The following is a 22,487-nucleotide window of genomic DNA, read 5'->3' on the forward strand; positions in this document are numbered from 1 at the left end:
TTCTCCTCCTTAAAATGGAGTATTTGGAATATTTCGTCACCTGCTACCTGCTGTAAGAACTGAACCAAGGTGTGTTTCGCATGACTGATGCCAGCTTTCATTTAAAATAAGTGGTCCTGCTGTAGGTAAGGATACAATCCTAACAGGATTTCAGCATATTTTTACATTTCCAGAGATGCTGTCAGCTTATGCGTGTGGCTGCCCGATGCTTCTAACTCCTGAGGCTTATTCAGAGCTACCTTTGAAGTCTTAAAAGCCTTAGCAAAGTGCTTTTTGTTTATATGGCTCGATATGGATTTAGGTCCTGCTAGTGTTAACACTTTTTCTTAATATACCTTTTCCCTATTGCATTTTCTAAGTGATCACATTCTCCTTCAATTTCACTCCTTTTCAGCTCTTTTTGTTGCTCTGATATAGTTAAGTCCGTGCCCAGAGACCTTCTTGTTTAAAATTTGCTGGGAGTGCTAGCGTGGGTGGAGGGAACAGGTTCCTCACCCTGGCACCTATCAAAAGGTCTTGTTTGCTGAGCAAACCAGCAGTTTCTGGCTTGTCGATAGCTGTGCTTGGGAGTGTGTGGAGGGGTCACGGAGCGCGTTAACGAACCTGCTCTGATGTCCAAGGACACAGCAGTTGAACAGAACTGAAAGGCTGAATCTGGCATACAAGAGAGGTCACCAGAAAGTCGTAGCTTACAGTTCAAGCTGCTCATTTTTTAAGAATTTTTTCCTTATTAGATTTTAATTCTCTTCTGAAGCTTCTAAGAGGCTCTTTCTGGTGTTGGGCTTCTATTATATCAGCTTGTGAGGTGGATATAATTCTTGCTTAGCTCTTAGATGGGTTTATTCAAGGTGACCTGGCAAACCACTCAGGTGTGCTGGTTCCTGAGGCAGGGCTGTGAGCCGCTGGACGTACCCCGAGCGCTCCTCTCCGAGGCATGTCCCATGTGGGAGACCCTCTGCTTGTGAACTGGGAGCTCACCAGGCCAGGTATGCACACCAGAGAGCCAGCACCAGAGAGCTTCCAGTGAATACACCCCCTCTGAAGGCATTTCCCCAGCTATCGGCTTCTGTGCGATGGAAACACGTTTGAGACACTCGATGCTTTCTCCTTCGGTGTCCTGTCTCATCACTGATCTGCTGGCTGCTGTTGAAATCGATTCCTCTTGTTTAATTTTGCACAGTAGGTAGAAGAGCAGTTTTCACTGTGTTGGCTTTCTTGGACCAGATCAGCTTTAGAGAGCTGGAGCCCCTCTGCTGTGAGGACAGGCTGAGAGTTGGTGGAGAGAAGGCTCCGGGGAGACCTTCAAGCCCCTTCCAGTCCCTAAAGGGGCTCCAGGAAAGCTGGGGAGGGACTCTGGAGCAGGGAGGGGAGCCATGGGACCAGGGGGAACGGTTTTACACTGCAAGAGGGGAGATTTAGATGAGATCTTGGGAAGAAATTCTTGGCTGTGAGGGCGGTGAGCCCCTGGCCCAGGTTGCCCAGAGAAGCTGTGGCTGCCCCATCCCTGGAGGGGTTCAAGGCCAGGTTGGACGGGGCTTGGAGCAACCTGGGCTGGTGGGAGGTGTCCCTGCCCAGGGCAGGGGGTGCCACTGGGTGGGCTTTAAGGTCCCTTCCAACCCAAACCCATTCTGTGATTCTATGAACTTGCCTGCCTGCCTGCAGGGTGTGATGTGAGATTTACTTGTTCATTTGGGTGTTTTTCTAGCCATTGTTACGGTTGAAGGTCCTTTTGTGGCCGAAAAGACTCGGTGATAGTTTGTTGAGCTCTTAATGCAGCTAAATGTGTTGGCTGCAAATTGAAATAACTCAATTGAGAGTTAGTAGAGTAGCAATGAGAGAATGAGAGAGGGCTGAAAAAAAAAAAATTCCTGTTGATGGAGTTTCAGGAGATCACCACTGCCTTTTGGGGCACTGTGTCAGTCCAAAACCTCCAACAGGCCTGAAATAGCAGCGGCCGTGAGTGAATTAGCAATGGTATTGGTCTGTGGTATTTATTCCTTCCCCTTTGGAAAAGCCTTAAGAAAGGCACAACTTTCCCTTCAGATTAAGACCCAATTTGGGGCATGTTAGGTCAGATTGCTGTAGTAAGCACCATCCTCGTGCGAAGGGTGTTGCTGCTTCATAAACTTCGTGCACAGCAATGAGAACTACAAATAATTATTTTTTTTTTTTAGAGGAAATGTTCTTGTTCAGAAACTTTATGGGCTTATTTTCACGGTGGGATGCCTTGCTGCCTGTACTTGTGTTGTAAAGAGTTTGCCAGATCAGTAGTGGGAATTAATTTCTCTGTTTTCTTAGTTATGGCTGGGGCACCTTTTTATTAAAGCTGCGGAACACAAGAAGAATAAATTGCCCGGGGAGGGTTTCTTTAAGGAAATTCGATATCTTAATCAGAAGTAATTAGAAATTACTGTAGTGAGACTGTGAAGAAAAAAATAAGGCTTCAACTGAACTACAAAATCTACCTGAACTTCTTAGTGTTTGACAAAATCTGAATTAAAAAAATGAAATTTAAGGCTGCTGTAGATGCAGTGACGTGATTCCAGAGCATCCGTTCAGAAAGAGCTTTAGTTTTAAATAGCTGTGTCCAGTTAACATATGTTGACTCTGTACTTGAAGCTGATAAAGACACCTACACAGCACAGGTTTCCTGTATTTCGTGTTTTTTTTTTTTAAGTGGGAACATTGTGTTGCCTTTCAGTATGCAATTTGATTAGAGGTGCCTGGTTTATGTACTCGAATGTGCACCGGTGAAAGCACGGGGGTTTAATCAGATTGCACGTACCCTGCGGGGTGTTTATCCCAGGAAGGAAGGAACGCGCGAGGTGCTTTGGGAAAGACCCATATGGCGGGACCGCAAATCCAGCTACTGCCTCGACCGCTGCTGGCTTTTTCGGAGTTCAGGTGAGCTTCTCGACAGATTACTTTTAACGCTTTGATAGTGGCTAAACTCATTCCTGTCGTCTCTTAAAAAGAGGCAAAAAGAGACGCTTCGCAAACTGGTTTTGCGGTGGCTGAGCCCAAGAGCGGCCTCATTTCGGTGAGGAAACGGTGGTTGCAAATGAAATCATCTATCGAGTCATAATTACGGGGGCATTACCACAGCACTGCAATCTCTCCTCGGCTACTTTGTTTTCATTGAAAGTTTGACGAAAATGGAAACCGCGAAACTAAGGCAAAGTTGGTTTGTATTTTACCCCAGAAGCCAGAGGGAAATAAGTAACCCTATTATTATGCGCCTTTAGGGTGCGTGGTATGGCGCAGTGCAGACGCAGGTTATATAGAGCCCAGATGATATGTGCAACCCACTCCTCAACTGCGCGTCTTAATGGTAGGTCGAGGCTGGAGGCTTTTGTTGCTGATAAATCCAAACGAGCTCATTCTCGTGCTTCGTGGCAGGCAGCTCCAAGCAGAAGGCTGAGTTCGTGTTTTCAGTAGCATCCCTCAGGTTAAAAATGGATTTTGGTCAATAGATGCTGGGTTTTTCTTGGGAGGTGCTGTTGGGTTGTAGAAGTGGCTTTTGCTGCTTCAAAAGCTGTAGGCTTTCTCGGGAACGGAAAAGCTTTTTCACGAAATCAAGTGCTGTATTTAGTGCTGAGACCTAATGAACGTGATGATTATCTCTCATTAGTCTTTTGTGGCGGAGGTGTGAGATTCTTCATTGGTCTCTGCAAATTCAAAAAGGGTGGAAAATCGTTAAAACTGGGGGCAAAAAAATTGAATTTCTTATGTACAGTCAAATGCAAGCCAGCAGGTGTATTTATTTACATCGTGAAGTTGCCATCATGAGCCTGATTTTTGGATTTTAGCTTCAGAGAAGCTGTCTCGTGCTTTCAGGCCGTTGCAGTTTCTTCACCCTGGAATCCGTAATCCTCTCCCTTCTAATTGTGCCCATGGATAGAGTTGGTCAGAGGTTTTTAGAGTAAATTGAAAATTCCCTGCGAGGTGTGGTACGAGAACAAACTGTTGTATGAGCAGGTATGTAGTGATCACAAAGGCGTTTTAATTTCTGACAGGCCCCATTGTACTGAAATCAGTTGTGCAGAAAGACAGGATGGAAACGTGCCAGTTCCAGAGTTGGAACAAGTGTGGTGCTGCTGGGACTGGGATTTCACAGGCCCTGTGAGTAGCTTTTGGAAGGGAGACCCGCAGCCCTGTGTCTACCATGTGTTCTCCCTTAAAAAAAAAAGATGGGGTTAATATTTCTGTGGCAATGCAACAAACTGGGAAAGATCTAGGTGAAGATGAATCCTTTCATCGGTGGCCTGCATTTAGGGTGGTTTAAGGCAGTCATATTTTTGGGTTTGAATCTTAGATGCTCGTTGTTTAATATGGTGTGTGTTGTTTTATAGTCTTTAGGGGATAAAAAAAAAAAAGGCATCTCAAGACTTTCTGTTCTTAACATTCACAGGTCTGAGGACCAGGAAGCACACTCCTGAATGCTTTCCCTTTACGCTAGTATAACCCTCTCTGAAAGGTGAATTGGACTCTAGGCATTTCCCGGTCTCCTGCGTGCTTCCTATTACTGCGCTAATTAATTCATACAGACCTTGCTCTGGTGCAGAGGCTGGGCTGTGGGCTAGGTTTGCCGAGGCGCAGCTGGTATTTTCGTAGCTGGTGAGGGACGCTCGGCTGCTGCGGTGGCTCCAGCAGCAATAACGGTATTCCTAATCTGGGATTTATGTGGTCAAGAATTCAGTTTGTCACCTCCTGCTTTTTGGAAAGAGGGAGAAATAGAAAGTACAGCTTAGATTTTGGGCAAATGAACTCTGCACTTCAAATGCTCATTGGTTTTTGCTTACAGTATCCTGAAGCAGGTGCAGGTGGAACCGGTTCATTTTCTGAAGTCCCACCGTGCAAAAATGAATTTGGGTACTTGGATAACTGGGATCCTGCGTGGAAACCACTTTACAAATACATCAGTTCTCTTCTTCTCTCCTTTTGGTGTGCCCAGACTTCTCTGGGTAATAGCAAAATGTGTGAATTGTGTTCTTCAGTATTAAGAATTTATTAACACTCACGGTTTGGGGGTTTGTATGTCTTCATAGGTTAAGTAGTGTGTTTTAGTTTTGTGGATGTCCAGAACATCTTTAATATCCTGGGTTTAATTATATCAAGCTTGCTCTTCTGGCTTTTTTAAAATTTTAGCCCTGGGTTGCTTGTAGTTCTCATCTCTGATCTCCAAATGGGCTATTTTGTTTGTTCTGTGTTATAATTAAATGTACATCATCCTCTCTTGAAAAGATGTCTGCAGTAGAAGTGTTTTGCAGCTGCGGTGGGGAGCTTTGAGCGTTCTGGTTCAAGTGTTAGGTGTTGAACCTTCTTGCTGAGCCAAGTTGAAGTCACGTCTTCTCCGAAACTTTTCCAAGCTGAAACCTGCATTGCTAGACGTTGGGCAGACAGCTCATGAAACGGAGTTTTGAGAGGATGGGGCACTAAATACCAGCTGCAAACAGACGTGTGGTAACCTGCAGGTGATGAGTCCGTCTGTCAAGCCTTCCAGGGAAAAACTTCCACCTCTCCTCAACAGTAGAGGTAAATCTAAAGTTTTACAGCCTAGCTGTCCGTCAGGAATCCAGAGGGTAAATAGCCTCTTGTTCTCGGGTGACTTAAGACTTCTGTCTTTTGGGAGGTTGATCAAGGAGTAGCCATGCCTTGCCACCTCCCTTTGGATGCTCTTATTCCTGTGTCGTCTTCCACGATAATAAAAAGAGCATCTGCCCCCTGCACAAATCAGCCGTTCTGCTTTAATTTTTACCCTCTGCTTTTAGCGGGAAGATAATTTTGGCAGAGGCAAGCCCTTCAGCCGCTTCAAGGACAGCGAGCAGGGAGGTTGGTTTGCTGTATTCGTACTGCGGGGTTTCTTTTCCCCCCTGCGTGCATCCATACCTCCAGAGTGGCTGATCAGCTGCCAAAAGGTCTGGAGGCGAATTATAAGTGTTTACCCTACTGATAGCTGAACAGAAATAGCATTTGTCACTGGGAGCTGGCTTGGAAGTCATGTTGTGTTCATCTCTGTGCCATGCTTCTCTATAGGCTGCTGGCTTTTGTTTAAGGTTTGGTAAATATGGCTCATTCAGTGAACTGAAGCACCTGGGAGGGGCTATAATGGCTTTTTTGAGACTTTGTATGGTTTGTTTCAAGTAGAAGAATGAAAAAAATTTGCTGTGTTTGTCTTGTTGGCTGAGTGAGGTGTCCAGGTGCTGCTGTGGGAGTCCTGTATAAGGCAGAGGTGTCTAAGAAATGGAGGATCGCGAGGTTTCATTTGGTTTTGAATTGCTTTACAAAGGATGTTAATCCCCTCTTGAAGAGGGGGAAACTGAGGCACAGACAGACAAAGGGCCTTATCCAGAGTGGAACGTGCTGGTCAGTAGCAGAGCTGCGAGTGAAGGTGAGTCTGGAATGGTTCAACGTTCCGCACAGCGCGTCGATGAGTATTTTTAAGGCTTACTTTGCACAAGTGATGAAAACACCCGCTCGCCTACCACATCTCGCAGCTCCCTTCCCTTTCCAGTTCCTCTCTGGTAATGTTATATTACTGTGCCACCCACAGGCAGCTACCGCGCTGCTGAAAAATATTTGCCGTTTGCATGGGGAGCCGGTTATCAAATGTTAAATCTGTGACGAAAAGCCGCCGGTTTCGTTTGCTGTAATATCAACTGTATTTAGATTTCTCAAACCTAGTTATTCTAGTTAAATTGCATTTATAGTCATTATACTATTTTCTGATTTTTTTTTTTCCACAAAACCTTTTCCTTGTGCTGAGCAGCTGCTGCGTTCCTGCTCGAAGGCATTGCTTTCCAACAAGCGAAGAAACACAAGCCGTGTTCCCGTTTGGAGTGTTGGGATCCTCGTGAAGGGAGGAAAACTGCAGGGCTGTTAATTACCGGTGCACCCCGTTCATTGACGCATTGCCGGATGAGGCTGGGAGAACGACTTGGTTTCATCTGTGTCTTTTTATTGAAGGCGGGGGGAAATAACTCTGATTTATCTCCAGGATGTGCAGGAGTTGACCTCTCCATTGCTCTGGGCGCGATTAGCGCAGAACAAACTGGGTCAGCAGAGGCTGCTTGGAGGATTTTGAAACCAGCATACCCGTTTGTAGGGGATGATATCCAAAACACGTATCCGAAGGACATGAGCAAACCAAGAGTTTTAGGTGGAGTCGGTTGGTTGTTAGATGAAGTCAGAAAAACAGACATGCTTTTTGGCATCTGCTGATCCGCTGAAGGGCTTGCGCGTCTCTCTTCCCCTCTGTACCGCTCAGTCCCACACGAGGTTAACTCTCCCGTCACACCTTGTCTTGTAATTTATAGTAGGGCATCGGGCATGGTTGATTTGTTTAGTTTTTTTAAGAATTTCCCTTGTGATATTTAAACTCTGGTCTGTGCACCCGTGCTATAAGCTGCCCCTTGGGAGAGCTGTTCTGTGCTGTTGAGTTATTCTGCTTTGTAGGACAGAATTTTAATATTGTTTACCGTGCTCTTAATCTTATGACTGGCAGATAAATTGAGTTACTTTAGCCCTTCCTCTGGGGACCTCGTGGGGCTTCATGGACAGCATACCCAGAGCATTAGGTGGAGTTATCTCAGCTTTGCAAAAATCCGCTCATCTGGCTTCCCGGAATGAGTAATTGATTGGTGAGAGAATAAAATGTTGATTTTTTTTTTTTAATATTTTTTTTAATTGCATTTATAAAAAGGGATGGACAGACCGATCTGGTGGTGCGGTTGGGAAGTTTGTGCTGGGAGCCCAGCCTTTCGGAAACACCTGCAGCTGGGCTTGGCTCAACCATTTGAGTAAAGGTTGGAAGCCAGGGATGAAGACTCAGAATCTCCCCGGATACCCTGTGTGATGAAGAACAGGCTGCTCGGTGCCTGGCCTCGGTCTCCCAGCTGGCCTTATTATTGTTATAACTCTTGTTATTCTTGTTATAACTTTTTCTTGTTATAACTGTGAGCTCTCGCAGGCAGGAGAGTCCCTCACGAGGCTCATCTGGTCCAGCGGGGACCGGCTCCGGATTTGGGCTTCTGGGTGCTGCTGGAGTAATATAATTTTTAAAAGGGTGTAAAGCCAAAGGAGTGAACGAGCATAATTAATTATAATATATTCGTTTATTGACAGTTAGTAGCACCATATTAGGTAGAAATAAAATATCTTCTGGGAGGCTGTCAAGTGATTTTGGTTTCCTTTCATGGGTATGTCGCTTGAGCGCTCGGAAGCGGTCTGTATTAATGCAGGACCTTGTTCCTCAGGCTGCTCGGCGTTTGTTAACGCTTCCCTTTCCCCTCCCTCTCCCTCCAACCGACGGGTAGAGTTCAAGACTGTTCTAAGAACATCCTTTCTTTCCCCCACATGCTTTTTTCCCCAAGACAGCCTCCGGTTTTGTGTCTCATTACAGTAAGAGCCCTGTAGGAGCTGCCCAGCTGCTGTCGCGTCCCTCGCTGGAATGGTGATTTAGAGCTGAGCCAGCATGGAAACTGGCTTTCCACGCCTAAGGCAAGCCTGTTAGCAGGCACTGCGGAGACGTCGTGTGCCACCTCTGTTTGGAAGAGTTGTCAGTTTTCTAGTTTAGTTGGGGAAAAAGAATCAAAATTGGCTTGGTTTTTAGTTGGACTTTTGGAAACATCCCTTTGCCTTTTGAAGGAAGGTGCTCAGTGTCGCTGGAGGAGATGAGCAGTCCTAGATCACAAACGCCTCTGAGGACAGAACTAATGAGCTTCACCATGGAGGAAGCTGAAAGCGTAACGTTCCAGAGGTCTGGGTAAGAGCTGCTGAAAATGAGACCACGAGAAAGTGGATAAGCTGGTAATCAGTAGAGCTCGTCGCTGAACTAGGTGGATTGCCCGAGGCTGGAAAAAACCAAACCAGCAGCACCTTAGTGTGCAGCTTCGTGGTGACTTGGTGTTTGGAGTTGGGGCTGTTGAGGTCCTGACCTTCCCAACCCACCGCGTGCTCCTCTTAAAGTGCTGAGTTTGCATCTGGGTCAGCTTTCTGGCTGCTCCCTGGGTGGCTGGAGCGGTGCCGGCCAAGGAAGGGCTGGGAAGGCACAGGAGGAGGTCTGGAGTCCGGACTTCAGTCCATCTGTGTTGCCGTGGGACTGCATCCTCTGGAGGATGCAGAGCTGGGACAGATGAAATTCCTGGTTTCAGCAGAGAGCGCGTTAAGACTGAAGAAATGGGATAGAAAACAGCATAGAAAATGGTACAGCATGGCTGCAGAGCAGTCGTTTTCTATTGTGTGTGGATTAGCTGCCTAGCTGGAAAAAAGCCATCACCTTGCTGCTGGGAGTTCAGAGACGGGTCAACAGAACGAGAATATATTCTTAGATTGGTACGAAGAGCTGGAGAGGGGGGGAAGGCGAAGCGTTTGAACTAACAAGCCAGACAAAGGCTGCGCTTCTGCTGGCTGCGCCGCTGAGCAGCAGCGAGGGGCAGGAGCAGGGCTGCAAAGCAGCGTGTCCCCGAGCGGTGCCAGTGACAGAGGAATTTCACACAGTTGTCAGGCCCAGGGAATGTCTGAGCACTTGGAGGACATGAATATTCAGAGGGGCTGTAGCGTGTGTCATACCAAAGGAAATGCAAAATCCAAGTTTTCTCAGGCTTACGTACCTGGGAAATGTCTGACAGTAGAGGATAAAAGTAATTTTCTGTTCTGCAGGGCAGGTTATCTCAAACTGTCCGTAGCAGCATACAGCTTCCCAATTAGCCAGTCCTAGTTAACGCCGGCAGCGGGATCTGCGCCGCTTCATCCATTGCTTCGGTGAGAACGTGCCTGTTTCTTAGCGCTCCTGCGTGGGCAGCCTCCTGGCAATGCTGCGGGAGTCCTGACTGTTCCCTCTTGCTCTAACCTGGCATCACTTTTTTCCCCTTCTCCGATGTGCCTTTTATGCTTGTTCTATTAATAACGGTGGATTTAGTGTTTTGCTCAGAAGGATCCCTCCCCGTAGAGGCTGAGGTGCTTCCAGCCGCGCTGTCAGGCGATGACAGATGTCCTTGGTGCGTACAGCGAGTGTCCAGCAGCGACACTGCCAGTATTAGTATTCCAGGCACAAATGTGCCCCTTGTAATATGCAAAGCTCAGCGCAGCCTGTGCAGGAATGCCCTTGAAAGGCAAATTAAACCGAACTCCCGGGTGGCTCTGGGGGAGTAGGAGGGTTGCTGTCATCTATGCTGAGGTTCCAGTAGGTTTTGAGGTGTCTGCGTTTGTTTCTCTTCTGCTTTCCCTCCCCAGAAGGGCTCACTGAAAGGACAGGCAGGGAGACCTTACCTGCAAACGCCCTGTACGGTAGAGTTGCTACTAACTTGGGGGTTTGTGTGAAGATGCTGACTTGATAATGGTATTTGTAAAAAATCATTATGGCTCTTCTGCCTTCAGTGGGGGGAGCATTTGTTCTAGTTTTTGCGCGTGGTGTCCTTGATGCAGCCTTCAGAAAAAGCGCATCGCGTGGCTGTACCGAATGGCGCATCCAAAAGGCACGTGAAAGTTAGCTGTGTTTTAACAGTGTCAATGGATTAAGCTGGAGGGGTTCTGAGGGTGTTTCCCAAGTAACCTCGTGGCGGTCTGCCTCTGACAGGAAGACCATCTGACGTTCTTGGGCAATTGACTGGCCGCACAGATAGCGCTGCTTTTTGCTAAGCTGTTTAAATGCTGTGCTTGCCGACGGTGTTTTGAGAGTTTAATGGCTTTGTCGAGGCGTTCTCCCCATTTAAGAATAATGCTGCCATGGTATTCTAGCTGCCACGGAGAGAAGTAGCCTGGAGCGTGGTTGTCTGATCAAAAGAAGCATTTCGCCCACGCAGTTGAGCAAAGCAAAGCTAAAAAGCCCTGCTGGCGATCGCTTGTTGAGGCGCACTTCCAGTGACGGTGTGGTGGGGTTATCTCCGCCGCCGCCGCAGCCCTGTGATGCTCCCACGCTGTCTGTGCAAGCTGTGCACGTGCTGTAAAATCAGCACATCGTCAGATGGAGATGATCCACCTGAGCTGATGGTGCGTTACAGCCAACAAACTGTGCTTCGCTGCCGGGAGGTGCAGTGATGAGCCGTCCTGGACTTGGTGGGGAAGGGCGAGGCTGAAATGGGCTACGCATAAAAGCTAGCTTTGACTGCTGAGCACTGGAAACCAGCTTATTTCGTAGCTCTTTCCCAATCACCCCGTGCTGTGCCTGTTGACATTTCCTATTGTGGTTGTCTGGGTTTGAACTGCAAGCTCTTCAGGACAGAAGCTCTCTTTTTCTAAAACGCTGAGCACGTTTTTACCGTGGTACGTAATCTATCAGAATCAAGATGTCTCCTCATTTCCCAGAACTTAGTTCCTCTTGCACCTCATTTCAGAACTTTCTCCAAAGAAAAGCTGGGTTTGCTACTGAAATCCTAGTTCCTCCTTTTTGTCTTCCCCCCCGTCCCCCCCCAGTACATTCAGAACTGTCTTGATGTTGTGTGACATCTAAAATACTTCCTGTGCACGCGCTCTTCTGCCTTTGCCAGATAAGCATTAGCTGTTCCCTTTTACAGCAGACACATGCCTCCTTGAAGAGGCAGATGTGGGACGCTGGCCCTGGGAACAAAACAAACATTTCATGCTTTGTAATTATTACACCTTAATTTTGTTTCCCTTTTCTTCCCAACACAGCATGTGTGTGATTAGAGGTTAGTGATACCTTCAAAGAGGGGCGAAGATGCCACACGCTCTCGTTCCTAGTTCGCTGGGGCAGGATTTCTGCTCTGGGTTCCCTCCACGCTGGTTATGTGTAGACTGAGCAGAGCTGATGGAGAAGTGAAACTGTAGATTTTGGTCGCCCTTGGAATTTTAATTTGTGTGTCAATTCTGTTTCCTGTTTTTGTAGGAATTGCTCAGAAAGCTAGTGTGCAAGAGGAATGGAAGAGAACACTGGTGAGTACGCTCTTGGATATCTTACCGTGAGTTGTGGACCTATTCTTTCCTCCTTGGTTAAGCATCATAAAGAACCTTATTGCTTTATACTTCATGTCTTCAATTCGAATGTAGAAGGTGATTAGAAAATAAGCTAGTTTGGCAGATGCATCAGTTGCAAGTGGACTGCACTAATGGTGTGGACCGGATCTGATTAAAGCTGTGTTGTGTGTCCGGAAGGTCTTTTTTGAAATCCCCGCTTTGTGAAGCCTGGAATACAAGTCTATTGGATATCCCAAGCTCTTGAAAACAAATAGTATCCACTTTCTTAACAGAGGCTAGAAGCATCGAGCTGGTGTGTGATTTGAATAAGGTGCACAGCAAGCCGTAGAGAAGGATCAGCTCATTGATAGCTCCTGACTTCTCTTTCTGTATTTATTTCTCTAGGCTGCTCTGTCTTGCAGAAGATGTAGGATTTTTTTTTTATTAAACAAATTTTGGCTTTAAAGTTCTTGCTTTAGGCACTGTGTACCGCTTGCCCTGAGGCAAGCAAATCCATCGCTGTTAGGTTTAACTGATGCAAGGATGGTTGCAACTAAAACTGGTAGATTTTTGACTTAGAGATTGCCTTGAATGTTTTTTCCATCTGTTTTGCCTAAAACGGCTATGGAAGGCACTAGCTAAATGGCCAATTTTTTCCTTCCCATTGAAATGAGATTTCCATGAAAGCTCTTGCCTGCGCTGCAGGAAGCTGGTCTCCACGAAACATATTGACCTCCCATCTTGTGGGCCATGATGTTGCAGCTGGTGACTTCTAACTCGGTAGTGAATTGCCACTCTGGGACCAGAAATCTTATTGCTAGCTTATTCCTATGCAGCTGGGTGATGCCATCCTTAAAACTTGAGAATCGATGTACTTGTCAGCGGTGCGGTGTGCTCGGATGTACCGGGCCTGTGAAGGTCATGCTCAAGGCCAGTCCTTGACTTCATGCAAAGCCAGTTGGTTGGAACCCAGTGGCCCAGTTGGAACAGCTACGAGCCAAGTGTACATGCAAAACCATGTCATGCTTTTATAATCCTGGTGGCAAGAATTGCTGCTGTGCCCTCAAATGGTTAGCCTGTAAGGTGCACATTTAATTTGTGGTGATTGCTTTCCCTTATGATTTGCTCGTGGCAAACTAATCCCAAATGATGCCTTTGGAAGGGGGAGGGTGGGTAGAGTGAGTGTGGCGCTGGCAGCTGGTGTTGAAGCGGTGGCTGTGGAGATGACAGCTCCCTGCTCAACCCCAGGACAAAGCACAGGCAGCAGCAGGGCGAGTTTTTTCCATCTCTCCCGCCTGCGTTAATGGGATGGCTTTGAGCAACACTGCGAGCTCTGCTTATTCACCAGGACTCGGCCTCTGCTGGGACTGCCAGCAGCCAGCTGTGTTCATATCACAAAGCTTTTTCTCCCTTTTTTTTTTTTACATGCAGTTGAACTCCATTTTTTGGGTAGGTCAGTGAGCTGTGGGGTTGGAGCCTGTCGAGGTTGCTGAGAGCTTTGACTCCTGATTTGAGCAGCGCTGGGGGCCTGGGATGGGAAAGGCCTTATGTTCTGTTTGCATTTTGCCAACTTAAGTAAAATTACCTCCCCTTTCCCTCTGAACAAACTCAGCTGTGCAGGTTTAGGATGGAGTATCTCTACTCAATCTTTGCACGCACAGACACCCCACACAGCTGGTTGTGAAGCTTTACGTGTTGCCTTCTTAGTGCTGGGAGCTAAGAGCCCCATATTAAAGGCAGAATAAACAGATGGGTCTTCTATTATTATTTCCTTAAAATTACTTTGCTTTTAAGGACGCTCATTCTCCAAGTGCTGCTAAGCTCAGGACCCCTGGGTTGTTCCCGGCCCTGAGACTGGAGATATGAGGTAAGGCGGAGCTGCGTGCAGGAGCTGAGCTGAAGTCGATGCCCTTTGTTCCCTCAAAGCCTGGTGCTTTTTTTGATGTATTGCTGTCCTTAACTGGTTGTATATTAACCGCATTCACAATGCTGCATGGCTGGCTTTTGTGTTAACTGCATTGGCGCGTGTTCAGAGTCGGTGTGCTTCGAATGGCCACTGGGACTGCACAGCGAAGCATAAATCCTTTTTAGCTGTCAGGCTTCGCTAGCCATGGGTGGGTGGGGGAGCCCTCCTCGGCTGGCTGCCCTGGCTAATTAAAAATGAAATTTGCTGTTGTCTTCAGATTTTAATTCATGCTCATCCCTGAAGACTAGTGGAAGCATGGTCTCCAGGCAGCTGCAGTGAAGTTTCAGAGCTTTGCTTTAGAACAGGTATGCAACTTAAAACTTGCTCTCAAAACAACCCTACCCTGGGTTGTTTTTCAAGTATAGAGAAGAATATACAGAAACTTCTTGTGAGCCTTGGAACACAGCCTTGAGCAAGTGACTATAGTTTAAGTGACCATGTGTCCGTTATCTGCAGTAATTTGGACGTGCATGTGTTGTAGGTAGGGCGGCATCAGGTGGTTTAGTTTTTCACTCTAATGCTGGACTTAAGCAAAACCAAATTCCTTTGCTGTAATGACTGGCATTGGCTTTAACGAATGCATAAACTGCTCAAGTCACAGCAACTTGTGTAGCTTGTCAGCCTGAGCCCTCAGCTGCTGACTCATGCTGTGACACCTCCTGGAGATGGAAGAGGTTGAGAAGTGGTGGGAACCTGCAGGGTTCCATGCAGGAGCTGAGAGGTGGCAGCGGCGGTGATGGATTGTGCCTCGGTGCGAGGTCTGGAGGCAGAGTGCGGCCCCCGAGTCGCCGGTGGAGCTGGGAGGCAGGTGGGAGGATGGAGGTGAGGGAGAGGAATAAACGAAATCTAAATATATACACGTTGCTGGGCTGAGTTTCCCCCGCTTTCCAAGGTCCCACCTACACAAGTGATCTGTTGAAGGGAAGTATCACTGGAATACCTTTCCCCTCTTCAGATCCTTCCTGTGGTGCGGGTGAAGGATCACACTCTATTTTCGGAGCTTCTTTCCGCTGTTCCATCTCCTGCCCAGACCCCCTCCCAAAGGCCACGTGCTGGTCTTAGCGTGACATGAGACAAATTGGGACCTTTTTCTTAGTCAAGGGATTGTCTTATCTCGCATTTCATCTGCCTGTAAGCCTCCGTGATCTTAAAAAGCAAAATATTGAAGAAGTGGGAGCTTTGTGCTTGGCAGGGCAAGTCACACCTTGTGCGTGTAGTTCCTTGAAAGCTCTGCTGGGGCGTTGGATTGCCCTAACGTGGAAGCGGGCCTGCAGTTCAACTGCCCGGCAATCTTTGGGCTAATCATTCATGAATAGCTGCGGAGGGAACACGGCAATACCTTTCTTCATGGGAAGTGTTTGCTCTTGGGTCCTTTGACCTCCTGTGCTTCAGTGCTCTGTTTACAGTTTCTGCTTGTGGCTACACGCTTCCTCTGCAGGTATTGGGAGAGGGACCTTTTTAGTAGCTTCCCTAAAAGGTTTAAATCTCTGTGGGGCAACGGCGAAGCATTTTGGGAAATTAGTGAAGTAGCCTTTGTACACACAGGCTTTTCCCCAAAGCTGCTTTTATAGAATAGCACTTGAATTACTAAGTTTATGGATGCTTCTGCAGTTATTTCTTTATTCGAGGCTGACTTTCATCCCCTTTGACTTTCATCCCCTTTATCTCCCGCTGTGCTACTTTTTTTTCCAATTCTTTTCCTACTAAAAATAGGAAATACTCTTCGAGTCCTTAACCTTTGTGCAAACAAAGAAGTAATTTGTTTTAGTGTCTATGCTGACTTCTGGGCTACATGCCTCATAAGGAAACCAGTGTGATATGAATCTGCTGCTTTTGGAGACTTAGACTCCAAATATAGTCTGAGTCGAGGAAACGGCTAGAAATGTGAGTACTTGCTTCTTATGCCACCAGCTCTGCTACTTGTTCCTGGCAGGATGCATGGCTGGCTACCCGATTCCCATTTTTATCCCTAAAAATGCAAACAATACCTTCAGATGCTCGGAGGTTTGAAACCATTAAGGAAACGAGTGTGTGATCATCGCATGTGCGTAGGTAACAGGATTTTTAGATCGCTTCTGGTTCAAAGCATGTCCGTAGAAGCAATACGGTTTAGTATACATCCATTGCTGCCAACTTCTTAGCAGCTCTGCTGTCTGAAAGGAAGTTTGAGATCAAAAATACATATCAAGCCGTTCCAGGGCTAGATTGTCTGAGCAAGTTCTGGCATTGCTGCCTTTTAGAAGACTGACGCTCAGAAGGGAGATGAATGCAATGGTAAAGGTGTGATGACCATGACCTGTCCCAAACACCCTTTAATCACTGGTTTCCATCAGCCTGTTGCCTTGGGATCTGAAAATAGCACTTTGTTTTCATATGGCTGGTGTGCGGAACATGCGTGGGATGCCTCTTGTCCAAACCATGACAGCTTGGCCAGGACCTCTCGCTGCTGCTGCTCATTGCCAAGGCCCACCAAGCTTGGCATCTCCTCTGGGTAGGCACCACGTGCAAGCAGAAAAGAGCAAAAGACTACGGATGTGCGACGTCTCTTATGAGAAAACAGAACCTGCTCAGGAAAACCAGTTTTCTGCTTCAAAGGTGTCTGCCGAGTGACTTTTCTTCTCGCTATTCCTTTGTTTGCAAAGCCTTTTGTGTTTAGCAGCGGTGAAAGCTGAGGGAGGGGCTGCTGGGATGTGAAATGTTTTGCTTGTAGGTTGTTGGTTTGAACCTAAGGAGAGGGATCGTGAGGATGAGTTTCCGTCTCGTGCCATCAGTGGGTCGGAGGCTGGTGGCAGAGACAAGGACTTTGCAAGGACCAGAGCTGCGGATGGAGCTTCCTGCGTGGGAAGGTGGTCTCCACCCGCACCTCCCTCTGATCTGGTGGTGACTGCCACCGGGCGTCAGGGCTGAGGAGGAAATACGTGCTGCTCTCGGTGTCTTGTGTTCCTCAGAAACCTGACAAGGCTTCAGATCTCTAGGACAGTCATTCTGGTACTTGGGGTAACGCACTTCAAGAAGGGAAGGGCGCAAGCAGGGGCAGGGAGGGAGAGGGTGAGGTGGAGGGCGCTTTGTTGTGTTCTTGGTGTTTGCTGAAGACCTTGAATCCGAGGGTGGCCTTTCATCCGGGGGTTGTTCAGCTTGCTGCCGGTGCTGGGGACTGGCTGGGTGGGAATCCCCTTTTCGTGACTAAGTTTCAACTGGAAATCAGCTGCTTGGAGGCCGCTGCCAGGACAGGCACTTAACCATTCAGCAGCATTTAGGGAAAAACTTGTCAAACGTGCACTTTTATGTTGAGCTAAAGTGTTTTGACAACGTGGTTCTTGGTTTAAACTGGGCTGCCAGAGATGGTATTGGTTGTTTTCTGGGTATGAAAACGCCGGTTCCAGAACAAAAGAACAGTTTTGTTTTTTTTTTCCCAGGAAGACATGGAAGCTGCAATTCCCTCACGAGATCCTGTATGTTATGTATACAGCAATAAAACTGCTATGTGCCATACAACAGGAGGGAGACGAAGTGGTCAAAGTGCCTGAGATGAAACATTTAATTACAGTTGAAATATGCTAATTTGCAAGCACGCAGAAAAGCAAAATCCTGCCGTGCTTAGTCAGATTGACCAGAGGATTGAACTGATCTCGGTGGGGACCGTTTGGCTTTCAAACAAGGTGCAGTACAGAAAGCTTGCTTACCTATGTGAAAGCATTATTGTAAATAAGTCGAGTGTACTCGACAAATTATAAAAATACTTTGGGACGTTATCCCGACAGCCTTTTGTTCTTAAAGTTGTGACGGACGTTCTAGTTCTTAGCGTATTTAAGGTGCCGAGCGCTGTCAGGGTGCTTGGGGCAGTTAATGGGACGCCAGTGCTGCTGTTCTGCCTGCTGCATTTGCAAGTGATGCAGATCAGCTATCCATCTACTAGTTGGTATGGCATTTAAGAAAATAAATACCCAATAATTCCACCCTCCGAACAAGCCCTGTATGATTTGAGTAGGTGTCTGAACTCTTGCTGCCTTTCCCTCCTGATCTACAAGCCAAGTGTTTTACAGAGATTATTTTGCTGACCTGCCAGAGACCTTGTAATTCCGTGGCACCCCATTTCAAGTGATTTTTTTTTTTTTTTAAAGCTGTTTTGTAGTAAATGGCCATGCAGTTCCTCCAGATCGCTCTGCCTGGAGGAAAGCGGAGGTTAATTTTGCTGGTTTTGTGGTTTAGTGGCTGAGCTGGGGGTGTGCTGGGAATGAGATGCTTTGGCCTCCAGGCTGGCTGGAGCAAGAGAGTAGCAAAGGCTGATGTTGAGTGAGAAATGTTGTATCCGCTGAAGTGCTTCGTGATTGAATTGAATGATCTTATTCCTTGTATGAAGAGATAAGACCTTGTAGGACATGTAATCAATCCTCCGGATAATTCAGGCCGACTCGCTGTGAAATAGTGAGTGTGGAGTTATTGTGGTTCAGTAAGTAGGGCACGGAGCAGAGGGGTCAGATTTCCAGAGTTTCTAGTTTTCATTTTCAACTTGTTGGACCTTAAATTCACCTTGCTCTCTGGAACATTGCTGCCTGTAAATTCCGCCAAGGGATTTAAGTAGCCGATTTTATTGGGGCTGGGGGTAGAAGAGGAGCCTGCCTGGAACCAGAGGTAAGTGGGTTTAGGATAAATGAAGTGATTTTGGTTATTACTGTTTTTCTTAGTTCGCACAGCAGCAATGTGTCCGGGCTGAATGGCAAACCTGGCTTTTTTAAAACAAAATACTGAATGTTCTCATTAACGTTGGTGCCTTGGTGAGCTGTAAATAGCGTTAGCTGAGCCGTTGGCTGAACAAAGCTGCGCCTCAGACCCCGCGGGGCTGGCGCTGAGCTGCGGGCCGGTCGCGAGCACTTGCATGTTGTCACCGCTGACGTCACGGCTTTATCTATTTCTTTCTCGTTTGTCTTGAAAAGGAGCCTGGCTCTGATTTCTGAAGGTGTCTTTTGTCTCCTAAAACACTTGAGCGCAACAAGAAACCAGAGGTCTGGCGTGGCTTTTCTACAGATCCAACTGTGACGGGACGAGCGACAACCCCGGCTTGATTGGGAACAATATTGCTCTTCAACCCAGCTGGGTTTTGTCTTGCTCTGTGAAGCGCGGATTTTAATATTTCTGAGGGACTTTCCAGCTGGGTTATGGTAAATTTGTATTCCCTAGTACATTAAAAATAATATTTAAATTACACTTAAAAGATCGGTCTAGCCTGTTGGTGCTCAGGCTGTTCTGAGCTGAGCTTTGCAGCCTCAGGATCTGCTGGGGATCCCGGTGCCCATTAGAGCTCGTCTTAAGGCTGTGTAAGATGCAGTTCTGCACGCTGGTGTAACTCAGCTCTACGATCTCCATGCAGCATCTCAGTCCTTTCACCAGGATCCTCCATTTCAGCCTGGAAACCTGCTTTCATCTCGGGTGTATGGGGCATCACTGCTGCTAACCCAGGCGGTCGCAGAGTGGTCGCTGGAGAGATCTGGAGATGGAAATAGAAGCAAATTGTGCTAAAGTCATGTAAGGAGGCCAGAATCGGTGCAGAGATCTGTGTCTGAGAGAGCACCCCACCTGTGAGACTTCTCCCATGGGATGAACATGATGCTTGCCTGCAAGGCAGCACGTTCCTCTCCCTGCCTGGAGTGTTGGTGGCTGGGACTGAGTTTGGTTCCCCACCGGTGGACCCTAGCACCCATCTCTTTCATAGAATGGTTTAGATTGGAAGGGACCTTAAAGATCACCCAGTGCCACCCCCTGCCCTGGGCAGGGACACCTCCCACCAGCCCAGGTTGCTCCAAGCCCCATCCAACCTGGCCTTGAACCCCTCCAGGGATGGGGCAGCCACAGCTTCTCTGGGCAACCTGGGCCAGGGGCTCACCACCCTCACAGCCAAGAATTTCTTCCCAAGATCTCATCTAAATCTCCCCTCTTGCAGTGTAAAACCGTTCCCCCTGGTCCCATGGCTCCCCTCCCTGCTCCAGAGTCCCTCCCCAGCTTTCCTGGAGCCCCTTTAGGGACTGGAAGGGGCTGGAAGGTCTCCCCGGAGCCTTCTCTTCTCCAGGCTGAACCCCCCCAGCTCTCTCAGCCTCAGAGGGGCTCCAGCCCTCCCAGCATCTCCGGGGCCTCCTCTGGCCCCGCTCCAACAGCTCCGTGTCCTTCTGCTGTTGGTGCCCCAGCGCTGGAGGCAGGACTCCAGGTGGGGTCTCCCCCGAGCGGAGCAGAGGGGCAGGATCCCCCCCCTCGCCCTGCTGCCCACGCTGCTGGGGATGCAGCCCAGGCTGCGGGGGGGTTTCTGGGCTGTGAACGCGCGTTGCCGGCTCGTGTGGAGCTTCTCACCCCCCAACACCCCCGGGCCCCTCTCCCCAGGGCTGCTCTCCAGCCATTCCCCCTCCAGCCGGGGTTGGTGCTGGGGTTGCCCCGACCCCCCTGCAGGACCCTGCGCTTGAACCTCATGGGGTTGGCTCGGACCCACCTCTCCAGCCTGTCCCGCTCCTTCTTCCCCGCTGCCGGGGGGACACGGGGTTTTGTCCCGCTCCGGTACCCCTGAAACCTACCCCGGGCCCCGCAAACTCCCCGCGAACGGCCGCCAGAGGGCGGGCGGCACCGGGGAGCGGCGGCAGCGGGCGCGGAGCGGCGGTACCGGCACCGGGGGGGGGGGGGCGGGGCTCGGTGGGGACCCACGAGTGCTGCCTACCATTGTTTCACCTTCGGGGGGCCAGAACTGCGTGCCCCCAACCAAAGCGCTTTGCTGTTAAAGCTGCATTTCCCTAGGGCACCCCCAAGAGCAGGACCCCCAGTGATTCCCTCTTCTATTTTTTGGGCTGGAAAAAGCAACAAATGGTGAAGGTGCAGCTGAGCAGTGGCTGTGGATGTCGACTTCCACCGGCGGTGACCCCACAGGATGCCGTGAGATGGGGTGACACGCTGTGGTTGCATCAGGTTAGGGGCAAAATAATAAAGGTGGCCAAACCTTTGTTGTGGTGGTGTGGTGCGTCCAAACCAAAAGCTTCCCCTTGAGCTTGAAAAAGTGGAATTTAATAACTTTCCGTGCTCCGTGTTAGAATCCTGTAGAAAAACAGGGCCCGGCTGCTGTGGTTCTCCCCAGCTCTCCGCCGCGGGCTAGGAAAGGGCTCTGTGTACTGTTTGCTTTGTGTGTTTTCCCTTTACTTCCCCAGTGCGGCTGCAGTAAGGGCTTGTTTCTAAGGCCAGGCGAAGAGTGAGTCATGGCTTGGCAAGGAAAATAGCTCCCAAAGACTCGGGGTGATCCTCGCTGGACCGATCTGGTGGTAGCATTGGTCCCAAAGGGTAGCTCAACACCTTCTCCCGCTCCTGGGAAGGTTAGTCAGGCATCTGAGCCTGCCCCTTGATCATTGAGAGGTCTATAAACAGCCCCTGCCATGACTTTTGTGAAAATTCAAGCAAAAAGTTGAAAAAGCTGCCCCCTACCCCCAACCCTTTGATCTTAAGGTCAGATCTTGGAGACCTTAGTGGTGATTAAGAAAGTAAACATTGGCTCTTCCAGGAGGGAAGGTAGAAGTTTGTTCTGCTCGAGCATTGGGCGTTGCAGGGGTTAAGTTACATTTTGCTTTGGGGAGGAAAGGAAAATCTCTCAAAGTAATTAACTTAAGATGCTGACGCTAATGAACAGGGCTTTCAAAGCTGGGGCTGGTGGGGGGGTTGGTGGGAATCCCCTGTTGAATCGATGACATTAGGGCCTTAGGAGTGATTCTGCAATTATTAGGCTGAAATGATGTTGAACATGAAGTTAATCCTGTTATCTCGCAAATATTGAGCAAACTGCTTGCTCTGGATAACTCTGTAATGGGATTATTCTAGTCAGTCTGGCACCCTCGACACTCCCTATCTCTGGGCTTTTTCTTATTTTCCTGTTCAGGATAAAGTATTGATCAGTCTTCCTAGAGTTCACTTTGGGAGGTGCTGGTGGGGCACTGGTTTCCAGTGGTGCTGGATTATTATTATTTTTTGGAAAAAATGATTTTGATAATGAGCACCCTGTTGCCTTATGAAGCCGTTCACTCTTCCACGGCAAAGATCCCTTGAGCCCATCCCTGAATAAATGTTTAGGAAAAGAACTGAAGAACAAGGACAAGTATAAAAGGAGACTTCCCTTCGTCATGCCTTCCTGGCATCGAGAATCTGCAGTGGAGTGAGTTCCTGTGCTGGAGACTGTTCCCGGGCCATCATATTTGCAGAGTATAATCATTTCTGGTTTGAAAGCGTCATTTTGCGTCCGTCATAGCCTGTGGCAATTGTTCTGAAGAAAAGTAACTGGTGGGGCTTTTTAAAAGGATTGTCTTGAGTTTGATTTTCAGCGCTCTGATAAATTGCAAGGTAACCAGTGTCAGGAAAACACAAGAACCAAAACGATCGTGTAGGGAGGAGAGAGAAAAGCTCTAAGGCGTGTTCCATCACTTGCCGATGTTTGTTACAGACGTGATTGCTTTTCCTGATGGACCTGCAGACCTCCCAAGTTTTAGTGGCCTGACCGTCACGCAGGGTTTGTCCTCAGCTGGCACGATGGCATTGTCACTGCCAGGCCAAGGTCTGTCCTTGGTTGCAGTGGGGCAAAACGTAGCGACTTACG

General features: G+C 48.3%; 1 protein-coding gene across 7 annotated transcripts in view; it reads left to right on the top strand.

Moving 5' to 3' along the window:
* Positions 1-22,487, top strand: part of PHACTR4 (phosphatase and actin regulator 4) — an 80,811-nt gene that overhangs the window by 24,090 nt on the left and 34,234 nt on the right. For 3 of the 7 annotated variants that reach the window (XM_054223887.1, XM_054223888.1, XM_054223889.1), the window contains exon 2: positions 11,846-11,892. In XM_054223887.1, coding sequence (XP_054079862.1) covers positions 11,877-11,892 — 16 coding nt within the window. In that variant the 5' untranslated portion in view covers positions 11,846-11,876. Of the gene's footprint in view, positions 1-11,535; positions 11,649-11,845; positions 11,893-13,707; positions 13,781-14,096; positions 14,185-22,487 lie in introns of those variants that run through there. The other 4 variants (XM_054223893.1, XM_054223892.1, XM_054223894.1 and 1 more) reach the window with 3 other exon arrangements.

The sequence above is a fragment of the Rissa tridactyla genome, chromosome 18 (genome assembly GCF_028500815.1).
Source record: "Rissa tridactyla isolate bRisTri1 chromosome 18, bRisTri1.patW.cur.20221130, whole genome shotgun sequence".
Lineage (NCBI taxonomy): Eukaryota > Metazoa > Chordata > Aves > Charadriiformes > Laridae > Rissa > Rissa tridactyla.